This window comes from Anomaloglossus baeobatrachus, chromosome 4, assembly GCF_048569485.1.
Source record: "Anomaloglossus baeobatrachus isolate aAnoBae1 chromosome 4, aAnoBae1.hap1, whole genome shotgun sequence".
Lineage (NCBI taxonomy): Eukaryota > Metazoa > Chordata > Amphibia > Anura > Aromobatidae > Anomaloglossus > Anomaloglossus baeobatrachus.
In genome coordinates, this window is record NC_134356.1 from 189,112,883 (window position 1) to 189,126,765 (window position 13,883).

The 13,883-nt window shown below is 40.6% G+C and overlaps 1 protein-coding gene across 1 annotated transcript in view; it reads left to right on the forward strand.

Annotated features, from left to right (window-relative positions):
* DRD1 (dopamine receptor D1) overlaps positions 1-4,272 on the forward strand; it is a 135,070-nt gene extending 130,798 nt beyond the window's left edge. Inside the window, exon 3 of the mRNA XM_075342343.1 lies at positions 1,865-4,272. Within this exon, the coding sequence (XP_075198458.1) occupies positions 2,321-3,676 (1,356 nt within the window). The 5' untranslated portion in view covers positions 1,865-2,320 and the 3' untranslated portion in view covers positions 3,677-4,272. The remainder of the gene's footprint in view (positions 1-1,864) is intronic.
* Positions 4,273-13,883: the final 9,611 nt, after the last annotated feature.

Below are 13,883 nucleotides of genomic sequence, written 5' to 3' on the forward strand. Positions count from 1 at the left end.
AATATATTGAATGTACCCCAAAATTGTATCAATAAAAATGTTAACCCTCACACAGGTACATCATTGAAAAAAAAGTAATGGGTCTTAGACATTGACAATACTATTTTTTTATTTTTTTACAAATATCTAATTTTTATTCAGCACTAAAATATAGAAAAATATGTTTGGTAGTGCTATAATTTTACTGACCTAAGGATCTAAACCTGACAAACATTAGGGGTATTACAGTTTTTTCACAATTTCTCCAACTTGGATTTTGTTTCCTGTTTTTCAGTAAAATTGATGCTGTAATTTTAAACTATAACTCATCCCACAAATAAAAAGTGCACATGAGGAATTATTAATGTAAAAAAAAAAACTATGGATCTTGGAAAAAGTAAAGGAGAAAATATAAAATTAAAAAAGAAAAAAATTAGCTGATCCTGAAAGGGTTAAAAAAGCTGGAAAAATAATTAGGGATGATCGAATTCCAAAAATATTCGGCTTTGCGAATATTCGCCGAAAAGGTCACCACTATTCGACTATTCGCGAATATTAGATGCGTAATGTAAGTCTATGGGAAACCCGGATAACAACTATTCGGGCTTCCCATAGACTTACATTGCGTATCGAATATTGGCATAGCGGCAACCTATTCGGCGGATATTCGCGAAGCCGAATATTTGTGGTATTCGATCATCCCTAAAAATGATGCTTTGGAAAAAAATCAGTAAAATCACCTCTGATGGAAAAAATTGACACATGGACGAAACACTGATGAACAACAGCCCATGATTTTACGTAGAGAATAATCACGGACATCTGATTGAGGTCTAAAGGGGGCTTTACACGCAACAACATCACTAACGAGATGTCGTTGGGGTCACGGAACTCGTGACGCACATCCGGCCTCGTTAGCGACGTTGTTGCGTGTGAAACGTACGAACGACCGCTAACGATCAAAATTACTCACCTAATCGTTGATCGTTGACACGTCGTTCTAATCCCAAATATCGTTGCTGTTGCAGGACGCAAGTTCTTCGTCGTTCCAGACACCCCAGGAATGAGGAACAACACCTTACCTGCGTCCTCCGGCAACGAGGTGGGTTTGTCTTTCTTTCGGCTGCTTCTCCGCCCCTCCACTTCTATTGGACGGCTGCCATGTGACGTCGCTGTGATGTTGAACGAACCGCCCCCTTAGAAAGGAGGCGTTTCGCTGGCCACAGTGACATCGGTAGGCAGGTAAGTACGTGTGACGCGTCCGAGCGATGTTGTGTGCCACGGGCAGCGATTTGCCCATGACGCACAACCGACGGGGGTGGGTGCTTTCACCAGCGACATCGCTAGCGATGTCGCTGCGTGTAAAGTAGCCTTAATTCTCAGAAGTGATGTGGTTTTCAGAGGTCGGAGAAGCAGGGGTCATAAGTGATGGCATATTCTATCCTTTTACAATATTCCTTCACAATAAAATGGTACAGAAGCATACAAATGCAGGCATAACTGTGCATCTCATATCTAATATTAGAAAATATATTAAGCATAACAATATAAAATAAAGGCTAGGATTTCATGTAATGAGAGCATAGAAATTCCACATAACATTCAGAAGTACAAAAAAGAACAAAAATATTCTTCTGCTTTGAGTCGTTCCTTTCTTATGTTCATGCATTTTCAAATCCAGGCCAAGACGTGAGTGCTGAAATAATATTTCTTGTCACGTTGTCTTAATGACTATAAAAGCTACATTGACTATAAAAGCTACATTACAGCACTTAAGAGTTTTACAAGGCTTGAAAAAACTGAGGTTTAGAACAGTGTAGGAAGGACTTTTATGTGCAACATTACTTTCTGAACATAATACAAAATATTTTTTTTCTTTCAACAGCTTGATGAAAAGAACTTTTGGTAAACGGAATCACCGAGAAACGGAAACATCGACCAGGATGAACTCACCATTATCGCACTGATCTTCAGACTGAGATGTCCTTTGAATGCCAAACATAAAGATTAAGTCAAAACATAACACAGAAAAGAAAAAATACAGTAGAAAGCGAGGTCCAGTAACAGTGACGACTGCACTGGATCAATAGCCTATTTACGACTGCTGGAAGAAGAGCTTTGGATGTTGCATATGTCGATAACAGTAAAGAATGTTAGTGACTGGCCTTTCTTGTTAAAGGTATCAACTCAGTGATGATTTCTAATGGCTCTGGCATGGGTATAAACATTTTTAAGATGTTTTGGGAAAGTCAAGCCTACAGGCAACATGGGGACTTGCCGGGCCAGATTTTCTAGCAATAACTGTGACTTCTGAAATGATTCCATTTTACAAGGAGGCAATATGACTATAAATATCACCAGCATGGATGGAGACATGTTATTTGCAGAGAAAGATTCTTCTTTCCGCATAGTAATGGGTTGTTTGCTCTCAGTTCTAATACTTTCAACTCTTCTGGGAAATACCTTGGTCTGTGCAGCCGTCATCAGATTTCGACACCTCCGGTCCAAAGTGACCAACTTTTTTGTGATCTCCCTAGCTGTGTCTGACCTTCTGGTTGCAATGTTGGTTATGCCTTGGAAAGCTGTTGCAGAGATTGCCGGCTTTTGGCCATTTGGTTCATTCTGTAACATATGGGTTGCCTTTGATATAATGTGTTCAACGGCCTCTATTTTAAACCTTTGTGTCATCAGTGTTGACAGGTATTGGGCGATCTCCAGTCCATTTAGATATGAGAGGAAAATGACCCCAAAAGTAGCCTTCATAATGATAAGTGTTGCATGGACCTTATCAGTTCTGATATCTTTCATTCCTGTGCAGCTCAACTGGCATAGAGCAAAGACTACAAGCTTTTTTGACCTAAATATTACCTTACAAGGTAGCACAATGGATAACTGTGACTCCAGCCTAAATAGGACATATGCAATTTCTTCATCTCTCATTAGCTTCTATATACCAGTGGCCATTATGATTGTAACCTACACCCGGATATACAGGATAGCTGCAAAACAAATTCGGCGCATCTCAGCTCTCGAAAGAGCAGCAGTGCATGCCAAGAATTGTCAAAGTAGCACAGGGAATGGAAGTAGCATTGATTGCCAACAGCCGGAAAGCTCTTTGAAGACGTCATTTAAAAGAGAAACAAAGGTCTTGAAGACATTGTCAGTGATTATGGGAGTTTTTGTATGTTGCTGGTTGCCCTTTTTCATATTGAATTGTATGGTGCCATTTTGTGACCCAAGTGTATCCACAAGTGGAGCAGAGCCATTCTGCATCAGCTCTACCACATTTGACATTTTTGTGTGGTTTGGTTGGGCAAATTCTTCACTGAATCCCATAATCTACGCTTTCAATGCTGATTTCCGCAAGGCTTTCTCAACATTGTTAGGCTGCTACAAAATTTGTCCTACATCCAACAATGCTATAGAGACGGTTAGCATAAACAATAATGGGGCAGTTGTCTATTCATGTCAGCAAGAGCCCAAAGGTTCAATTCCAAATGAGTGTAATTTAGTTTACCTAATTCCACATGCTATTATTTGTCCTGAAGAGGAGAGTCTGAAAAAAGAAGAAGAAAGTGGTTTATCTAAAAGTATGGACAAAATGTCTCCTGCATTTTCTGGGATCTTGGACTATGATGCAGAGGTCTCACTAGAAAAGATAAATCCTATCACACAAAATGGGCAATCCAAAACCTGAGAAACAGCCTGGGTGGACATACCCAATAAACTATTAATGGAGACTTCTAGATGGACACAATTCAGATCTTTGTTAGATAGACCATCTGACTGAGCGATCGATTTCGAAAAATGCATTCCAATGTATTTTGTATACGTGTTAATTTTTGTGATGTTCACAGGAAAATAAGCTTATAAATATGAGGCCATTAGTAATTATTTTAGATGGTGCATACAGTGTATACTGTATTATGAGAATGTGTTTATGCTTATTGCGCAGACTTTGGACTGAAGCATCGTCCTTGACTAACAAAGCGAGGGGTTTTGAACTTTAAGGAAAGTAGGCCCCATACTTTGTAAGATAAATAAAATAACAAACTCAGCAGGTGCTACTGACCCTTACTTGGTCCAGCTCTGGCTCCCGGTTGCTACTCCAGTTCTGGTGTTTTGACTACAGCAGTGAATCCGTGTCAACGGCACGTATCGCAACCCTAGGCTATCACTAAGCTCTGTGCTTATGAATGGAGGTTGAAATCATGTGACACTGATCTCAGTGTACAAGCTGCTGGGCTCACTGACTGGCTAGAGTGATGACATCACATCAATAGTGGACACCACCTCTCTAGCCAGTCACTCAGCCCAGCAGCTTGAACACTGAGTTCAGCATCATGTGCTGTCAACCTCAGTTCACAAGTCACCACTGTAGTCGAACCACCGGTACAAGAACAGTGATGAGGAGCTAGCACTGCACCCAAGGACGGTGAATACCTGCTTGGTTTGTTATTTTATGTATTTTTCACTGTTTGGTGCCCATTTTCCAAAAGTGAAGAACCCATTTAAAGTGTACAAAAATGTTGGCATGTAGAATAAGCCGAACCACTAAGTGGGAACAGTAAACCCATTTGATTAGTATTCTCAGTAATCAACACCTGAACTTAATGTTTGTGCTTTTTTTCAATTTTAGGGTAATTTGATATACATTCATGATGAACACTTGAGATATAAATTCATGATGAAGACTTGAGATGCAATGAACTTCGTTCATTGACAGATTACCAAACATTGTAGATAACCCCCCAAAAAAACTATATAAAAGCATAAAAATTTAGATTTTATGCAAAAACTCACGCAGGGAGACAATGGGGTAAACCTACTTCTACTTTGTCTTTTATGTAGCAGGTTTATTCTACAGTAATATATTATTTTGGTATGAAAAATAGCTTTCCTCTAAGAGGAAGAAAGTTAATGCCACCTATTTACCTATTAAAAGGTAACTACCCTATAAGTCCATGTCTATCTTTACCAAGCCTTGCCACAAAACTTAGGATACTTAGCCAAAGAAGAGTTTTTATAGTAGAGCCACAGCTTTGTTCCTCTTTGAGAAGAGCTAAGTTGCATACTTCTTTTATTTTTTTTACCAGAAAGCATTGCTTGGTCAGTAAGTCTCCTTGTGCCTCTTTTGTAGGCTACATAAGGTAAAATAGTACCCCCTATTTTAGTATAGTATAAATAAATACTACTATAGTACTACTATAGTATAAATATATACTACTACTACTATAGTAGTAGTAGTAGTACCCCCTACTACTACTACTACCCCCTTTTCAATTTAGTGCTCAGAAGGAAAAAAGTTTGTGCACCACTCTGACTGTGCTAATAACAGGTGGATTGTTTCAGATTTTCATTGCACATTGCATTAACTGAGATGTCCTGCAGCCATAAGGAAGGAATCACTGTAATGGCAGATCAGTGGTAGAGCAAAGCAGAATGAGGAAATCATTAATTATTGCTCCTTTTACCCCATGTTAAATTTGATCTGGAGCACAAAGATGATATAAACTTATGTTTAAACACTACTTGCCTGTTTAAGGCATCTTATTACTTAAAGAAAAGCTATCACCTGTTTTTTCCTAAATAATTCACTGGCAGCACATTTTGGCTCTCTGTAGAAACACCCTACAACACCTTTATGTAAATCCAGTTGCCCCTCATATGTAATAAAATGTCTTGTATAGTTGGTGCATGCTGTATGCTAAAGGGCGCTGAGTGGTCCAGTGGGCAACTCCAGTGCATGCTCGTTGTCCTCTCTGTACTCTCCCTTCACCTTTTTCCATGGATGACATGTCCTGTGCATGTGCAGCTAAGGAGATTGCTTTGCCCTCTGCTGGTTGGAGTGAATAGCATCTACACAAAGCTAGATCACAACTACACATGCACAAAATTTGTGACAACTGTGTGAATAACATAGGAGACATCATCAAAATCATTCATGCACAAGGTGATTGCAATAACAGAGGAGTGACCAGTTTCTAGAGATGCCCATTAGATAATTTCTTGTCCATTAGCATATAGCTGGAGACAGTTACACAAGATATTTTATAGGGTGTGTGACCTATTGACACCCAGAGCCCGCATTACTGGTATAATGACAGCCAAAGCATTTCCACAGAAATCAGATGGAGACAGTATACCAAAATCCATGGGGTTTCTCCCCTACCCCCATTCAGATCTGCTCTTCTGTGTGGGGCTACTCACAGAAGTCACCACCTAGAGACCTGCTCTTCATTCCGTGTTTCCCCACAAATAAGACATTGTCTTATATTATTTTGTCCTGAAAAATGTGCTAGGGTTTTTTTTTTTGAGAAATATGGCTAAGTTTAGCCTAAAAAGAAGGCAGATAGCCCCTGGAAAATTGCACTTACTAACCCTAGACATTTGCGTTGTTGTCAGGTCCCCCTGCTGTCCACGGTGGTTGCTCTCGATACTGGCAGGATGCAGTATCACTCACACAGAGATAGTGAGAGTGGCGTGATACTGCAACCCGATGTGTGTGTGTGTGTGTGTGTGTGAGAGATAAGTGATACTGCGATCGTATGTGTGTGTGAGCGGAATATTACTGCCATAAGATGTGTGGGTGAGTGGTGATACTGCGATCGGATGTATGTGTGTGAGAGCGGAATGTTATTGCGATAAGATGTGTGTGTGAGAGTGAAATTATACTGGTATCCGATGTGTGTGTGAGAGCTGAGGGATACTGGGACCCAATGTGTGTGAGTGTGAAAATGGAGGGATACTGGACCTCATCACTGTGTGTCTGTGTGTGAGAGAAAAGAGGGATACTAGACCCAATCTGTGTGTATGTGAGAGTGGAAGGATATTGGACCCGATGTGTGTGTGTGAGTGGAACAGCGAGGGACTTGACAGTGATGCAGGTCACTGTGGGAGAGCCCATCGACAGACGGCACTTGCCAACTGAAAGTTGTTTGGGGTCTGGTATGTTTGAATTTTTGGGGGGGCTGTCTGCTTTCTTTTGGGGCTATCTTCTTGCTTTTGGTGCTTTCTTCTTTCTTTTGGGGGTGTCTGCTTTCTTTAATGAAATGTCCTGCTGTTTATTCAACTTTTTTAGCTGCCAAGACACTTAGTTATTGGACTGCAACCAGGGCTTATTTTTGGAGTAGGGTTTAAATTTACATTTTTATTAAAGAATACTCCAAAAGGGCAGAAACTTCCTGCTAGGGCTTATTTTCAGGGTAGGTCTTATTTTCTGGGAAACACTGTAGCTGTTTGCTATACCTGGTTCTTATCCACAAACCTGGAAGACAACCGTGAGCCACATATTAGAGGCCTGTGAGCCACAGGTAGCTCCCAAGCTGCCGGTTGGGGACCCTTGATATAGGGAAACACTGGTGACAGGTTCCCTTGAACTTGGCTTATCATAGTTATGTCCAGAAAAATACATTTGCTTATTGAAATTATACTTTAATGGGACAAACAAATCCTTAGTGACTAAACTTCACAAAGTTAATATAGTAGATCTCTGGATGTCGCTATGACAACCAGAATGAAAATATCTAATTTACATTACTGTCTGTGCTCTGAGAAGAAAGGTTATAAAGATAGATATTTGTTATTTAATATATACATAGAATTGTATTAATACTCATTTCTAGGCACCTTCCAAAAAACAAAGTTAAACAAGGTAAACCAATGAGACTTAAGCGGGCTTTACACACAGCGACATCGCTAGCAAACTCGCTGGTGAAAGCACCCGCCCCCGTCGGTTGTGCGTCACGGGCAAATCGCTGCCCGTGGCGCACAACATCGCTTACACCCGTCACACATACTTACCTGCCTAGCGACGTCGCTGTGGCCGGCAAACCATCTCTTTTCTAAGGGGGTGGTTCGTGCGGCGTCACAGTGGCGTCACTAAGCGGCTGCCCAATAGAAGTGGAGGGGCGGAGATGAGCGGGTCGAACTTCCTGCTCACCTCCTTCCTTCCTCATTGCATGCGGCCGCAAGTACGGTGATGTTCCTCATTCCTGAAGTATCACACATAGCGATGTGTGCTGCTGCAGGAACGACGAACAACCTGCGTCCTGCAACAGCAACGATAATCGGGATAGGAACGACTGGTCAACGATCAATGATATGGTGAGTATTTTTGATCGTTAATGGTTGTTCCTGCGTTTCACACGCAACGACGTCGTTAACGAGGTCGGATGTGCGTCACGAATTCCGTGACCCCAACGACATCTCGTTAGCGATGTCGTTGCGTGTAAAGCCCGCTTTAGAGCCATGTTTGTATTTCAAAGTTAACTTTTTTTTTAATTTTTGGATTAAAAACCGAGAAACTTAGGGATATAGGAAAAAATAACAGTACCCATAGTAAGAGTTTTCAGGGTGGCTTCAAGGGGTTGTCTCATTATTTTACATAGGTAAAATTTCAAAGTGCTTGTAAAACAAGCAACTTTGCAATGCATTTGTTATTAAAAATCCCTTCGTATTTTTAAGAATGGAATGATTTTCCATTTTATTGATTACAGCTGTTTGCCTAGTCTAGCAGACAACTCTGTGGTTTATCAGCGGTGACCAGTCTTCTAGGAAAGTAGCGAAGCAAGTTCTATCCAATAGAGCTTGTATAAGCTTCTCTGATGTTGGCCAGATCGCTAAATCCAGTTAGGATCAGTGCCACTCCAATGCTGAAAGGCAAAGCTACCTCCGCTTGCAGCATTGAAAAGTGCACAGTTTGGACCAACAGCTCAATGATGCGGCTGTTCCTAGCTGTCTCTCAAGCAGGAGCTACCCAGGAAGCATGGAGGCAGCAGAGCAGGATGCTGCAGAAGACGGAAGATTAGATAACACCTTTAAACTTTTACATTTTTTTATGCCCAGGATCATCTTTCATTATTTTGGTCCTAATATTATTACTGATATAAAAACCCCTTTAAAGTGAATGTTATAGATAGATACATACACAAAATTTCACCGACAGTGTACGCACAGTTTATATTTTATCTTAATGCCAAATTTTTGGACACTTTTAAAACTCTGTTGCAAAGTACTGAGAAAAAAATAGAAAATTGCAATGAACTTTAAGGATTTGTTAAGATGAGAGATTGTGTAAAATATTACGTAAATGCCTTTATAATTTCATGTTTGAAAAAGCAAACAAAAAAACAGAGCCTTACAGTAAGAGTGGGTATTTTTTTAAAGATTACTGAAAGCTTATTGTAAACATATACTATTTATTATTTTACATGAATATTTTTGAGATAAAATGAACTCTATAAAGATTTACTTTTATTTAGCTTATTTTAAATAACTCTTTGTGACCATTGTCTACGATTTCACTTTTGCAGTTGGTATTAGATAAGAATCTGTTTTGTCACGGCGGCCATCAGTATTTCTGTGATTTCTCTTTCAAGTAGACTTAGTAGAGTATATTCAGTAGCTCTATTGTAGGTGTCTCATTACTGGAAATCAATGGTACAAGTAAGACATATTGCCATTCATCCAATTCCCTATTAGAGGAGCACTCCCAATAAGTTTTTAAGTCATTAAATATATGTGTATGTGCAGGCAATGTAGTTTCAGTGTGTTAATATACTCACCTACCGCCGTTCTCTCCGGTGTCCGGTGCCTGTCTCCTATTCTCTGTGATGTTATTGCTCTGCAGACTCTCCGGGTCACACTGTGCTCTGTGTGACACAGAAGTGACTTTTACAATGTATGTACGAAAGCAGTGGTACAGGAGAATATTAACGCACTCACACTACGTTGCATGAACATATTGTATACACACAATTTAAACTTTAACTGAATGGGAGTGCTTAAAGTTATGAGTACCAAGCACCCGAGCATGGTAGTGCTCGCTCATCACTAGTTATGAGTACAGAGCACCCGAGCATGGTAGTGCTTACTCATCACTAGTTACGATTACTGAGCACCCGAGAATGGTAGTGCTCAATCATCACTAGTTACGAGTACCAAGCATCCGAGCATGGTAGTGCTCGCTCATCACTAGTTACAAGTAGCAAACATGGTAGTGCTCGCTCATCACTAGTTACGAGTACTGAGCACCCGAGCATGGTAGTGCTCACTCATCACTAGTTACAAGTACCAAACATGGTAGTGCTCACTCATCACTAGTTATGAGTACCAAACATGGTAGTGCTCGCTCATCACTAATTACGAGTACTGAGCACCCGAGCATGGTAGTGCTCGCTCATCACTAGTTATGAGTACCAAGCACCAGACCATGGCAGTGCTCGCTCATCACTAGTTACGAGTACCAAGCACCCGAGCATGGCTGTGCTCGCTCATCACTAGTTACGAGTACCGAGCACCCAAACATGGCAGTGCCCGCTCATCACTAGTTACAGAGCACCCGAGCATGGTAGTGCTCACTCATCACTAGTTACCTAGTACCAAATCTGGTAGTGTTCACTCACCACTAGTTACTTCCTCTGTCTCAGCCTCAATGCCATGCCTGTGGATGCATTAAAGGAAATCTGTCCACTTCTGAAATTATTGCATTTTCCATCAACAAAGAATTCTATAGCATTTTTTCTTAAATCTCTATGTTCTGCTTCTACTCTCTTATTTCCCCTAGAAATTTATGAATAAATTAAAAACTGGATGTTACCACTTGGGGATATATTAATCCTTACTATAAAGCGGGGGTCACACAACTCTATCTTCTCCATTCGAGAAAGACGGTCCTATTATATTACTCAGACTCTGATCAGAGTTTGATCAGACTGGGATCCATTTTTCTTTGATGTAGAGAATAAAAAGAAAAGGTTTTCCGTCTTTATTCTTTAAGTCTGTGAAAATCAGACTGCACTTGGATGTCATCCTAGTGCAGTGCAATTTTTTTCATAGAGCCATATATTTGAATGACTGAGCAACATCTGATTCTCAGAGACAAATTGTGCAAACTTTGATTTTTTTTCAACAAGGCAGAAATCCAATGTTACTAACCGGTAGCTGTACAAATCATCTTTTACTTTATTGACTTAATCCATAAAAACACAAAAAAATTGAGAAATTTAAAAACTGATTTGTTTTGAGTGTATTATGCACTCTGAAGCATAGATTTTTACAGCTACCGGTTAGTAGTGCTGGATTTCTGGCTTCACCCGCTGATCCAAGTACCTCCTGGTCTATGGTGATTTCGGCTTCCTTGATTCTCAGGCGGGTGAGCTCTAAAACTTCTTGTTTTGATTTTTTTCTCAAACCACTCGACCTGAGGAAAAAATTGGACATGTCACTACCTCATTTAATAACATTGGTCCGAGTAAGAATACATTTTTTGACGAAATTACAATCGTCAGCACGAGCCCTGATAGTGTCCAATCAGTGTGGACTATACCAAAGTGTGTACAGCACACCCTGTGGACAGGAGGAATAATAACACCCAGTTATTAATATATTCATAAACGTCAAGGAGAAATAACAAAGGAACAAGCCAAAACAAAACTATAAAAGTAGATTCGTTGATAGAATTGTTATTTAATGGAGAATACAAGTATTTTTTTATTCTGGCATGTTAGGAGAACTGACAGATGTACTTTAAAGGGGAATTTTAGTGTTATTACTACTGCTTAAACTACCAAAATTCCTTAAATTGTCTGTTCCTTGGCACCGTAACTTTGGGAATAGTCCACATGAGGAAAAATAGAATTCCCCAGGATTGACTTGACAAGATAGCAAATACATCTCAAAGAATAACAAATATGTCATTACAAGATAAGCCTTTTTAGAGGATGGTTGGCAATTGGGAAAAGAAGCACAAACCCCTCAGGGCCCTATTTGTGCAAATGAGGGCTGGCAACTGAATGATTGTCAGGCGCTTTCATTGCTTCAAACATTAGCTGTTTAGTCAGAAAATAAATGTGCTGTGGGACTAACTTAATGTGTTTTTCTAGGAATTTACAGAATAATTTGGCTCCTAAGATATTTCATATAATATTTAACACATGGAGCATCATGTGCCGCCATCATTCTTTGGTGTAAGATAACTCTTGTCCAAAGTATTGACACATCTCTGGACAGCAGCAATTAATGGTTACCATGGTCATGTGATGTTATCACTACGAGTATTAATGTTTAATCACCATTAAAGACAAAGAGAATTAGTTTAAATGGCAGAAATTTGAAAAGGAATATAAAGTTAACTTGCCTTTATTTTTAACCCTCGTAAATTGTCACTCTACCTATTGTATACGTGAGTAGCATTGTAAACGTGTCTCTATAAGCAATAGCTGCATTATGGAAAAGTACTGTGACTGCTGTATATCCTGTAGTTACTTCTTTGGAGTCATGGAGGAGGAGCTGCTTGGCTGAAGAGTCACGGTCTGGCCTATAAGCTTGATCATTCTTGCTTGGGTGATGTCCCTTTAGGCACAAATTTAACACAGTATTTTAATAATCGATTTCAGGCATTTTCTCATAAACAATCCCTATGTTTATGGATCAGTCATCTTAGCTCTTCAGCACAGTAGCTTCCTCTTCGTTAATCCAAGTAGGTAATTAAAAAAACAACGCATACAGCCATTATTGTACTTGTTTTACTGAATGCATGTATTACTAACACTAAGGCGGGCTTTGCACGTTGCGACATCGCAAGCCAATGCTGCGATGTCGCATGCGATAGTCCCCGCCCCCGTCGCAGGTACGATATCTTGTGATAGCTGGCGTAGCAAAAATTATCGCTACGCCAGCTTCACATGCACTCACCTGCCCTGCGACCGTCGCTCTGGCCGGCGACCCGCCTCCTTCCTAAGGGGGCGGGTTGTGCGGCGTCATAGCAACGTCACACGGCAGGCGGCCAATAGCAGCGGAGGGGCGGAGATGAGCAGGATGTAAACATCCCGTCCACCTCCTTCCTTCCGTATAGCCGCGGCAGGTAAGGAGATGTTCCTCGCTCCTGCGGCTTCATACACAGCGATGTGTGCTGCCGCAGGAACGAGGAGCAGCATCGTACCTGTCGCGGCAGCGTAATTATGAAAAAGTCGGAGCCTGCACCGATGATACGATAACGACGCTTTTGCGCTCGTTAATCGTATCATCTACCATTTACACACAACGATGTCGAAAGTGACGCCGGATTTGCGTCACTTTTGATTTGACTCCACCGACATCGCACATGCGATGTTGCAACGTGCAAAGCCGCCCTTAGGCTATGTGTGCACTACAAAGTTACTATTTCTTAAGGAAAATCCGAACCCTCTTAAAGAATCTCGCACCCGCGGTAAAAAATGCACCAAAACCGCAGCAAAATCCGCATGCGGTTTAACCGCGGTTTGCCACGGGTTTACCGTGGATTTTCCGCAGGTTGGTCCCTGCGGATTTTTACCATTATATATGGCAAAAAACGAAGGTACCTGCAGAAAAGAAGTGACATGCTCATTAATTCCGCAGCGGAAATTCCGCAGTAAATCAGCGGGTATAAAAAAACGCAGTGTGCGCACAGCATTTTTTAAAGGATTTGCTGGGGAATGACTGCAGTAATGTTAGACATATTTTCTGCAGCAATTCCGCTGCAAAATCCGCGGTAAATCCGCAGCGTGCGCACAGGGCCTTAGAAGGACATCTTTAGAAAGTTATTCAAGTACAATATTAGATGGTAGGGGAGACATTTGGGGATTTAAACAAATGGCAAGCTTATTTTTAGGCTATGTGTGCATGCTGAGTATATGGAGCAGAACTTTTTCTGCATCTTCTGGCAGAAAAACGCACGAAAAACGCGTTGCATTTTTTTGCCATTCATTTTTCATAATGAAGTCAATGGAAGGAAAGGCTGCCAAAAATGAACCAAAAATTGACTTGCTGCAGATTTTTTTCTGCAAACAAATCTGCAGGAAAAAAATAAGCAACACGAGACTTCAGAAATCTCATAAGGATATGTATGCAGATTTGTGACAAATCTACATTAAAAAAGCAGT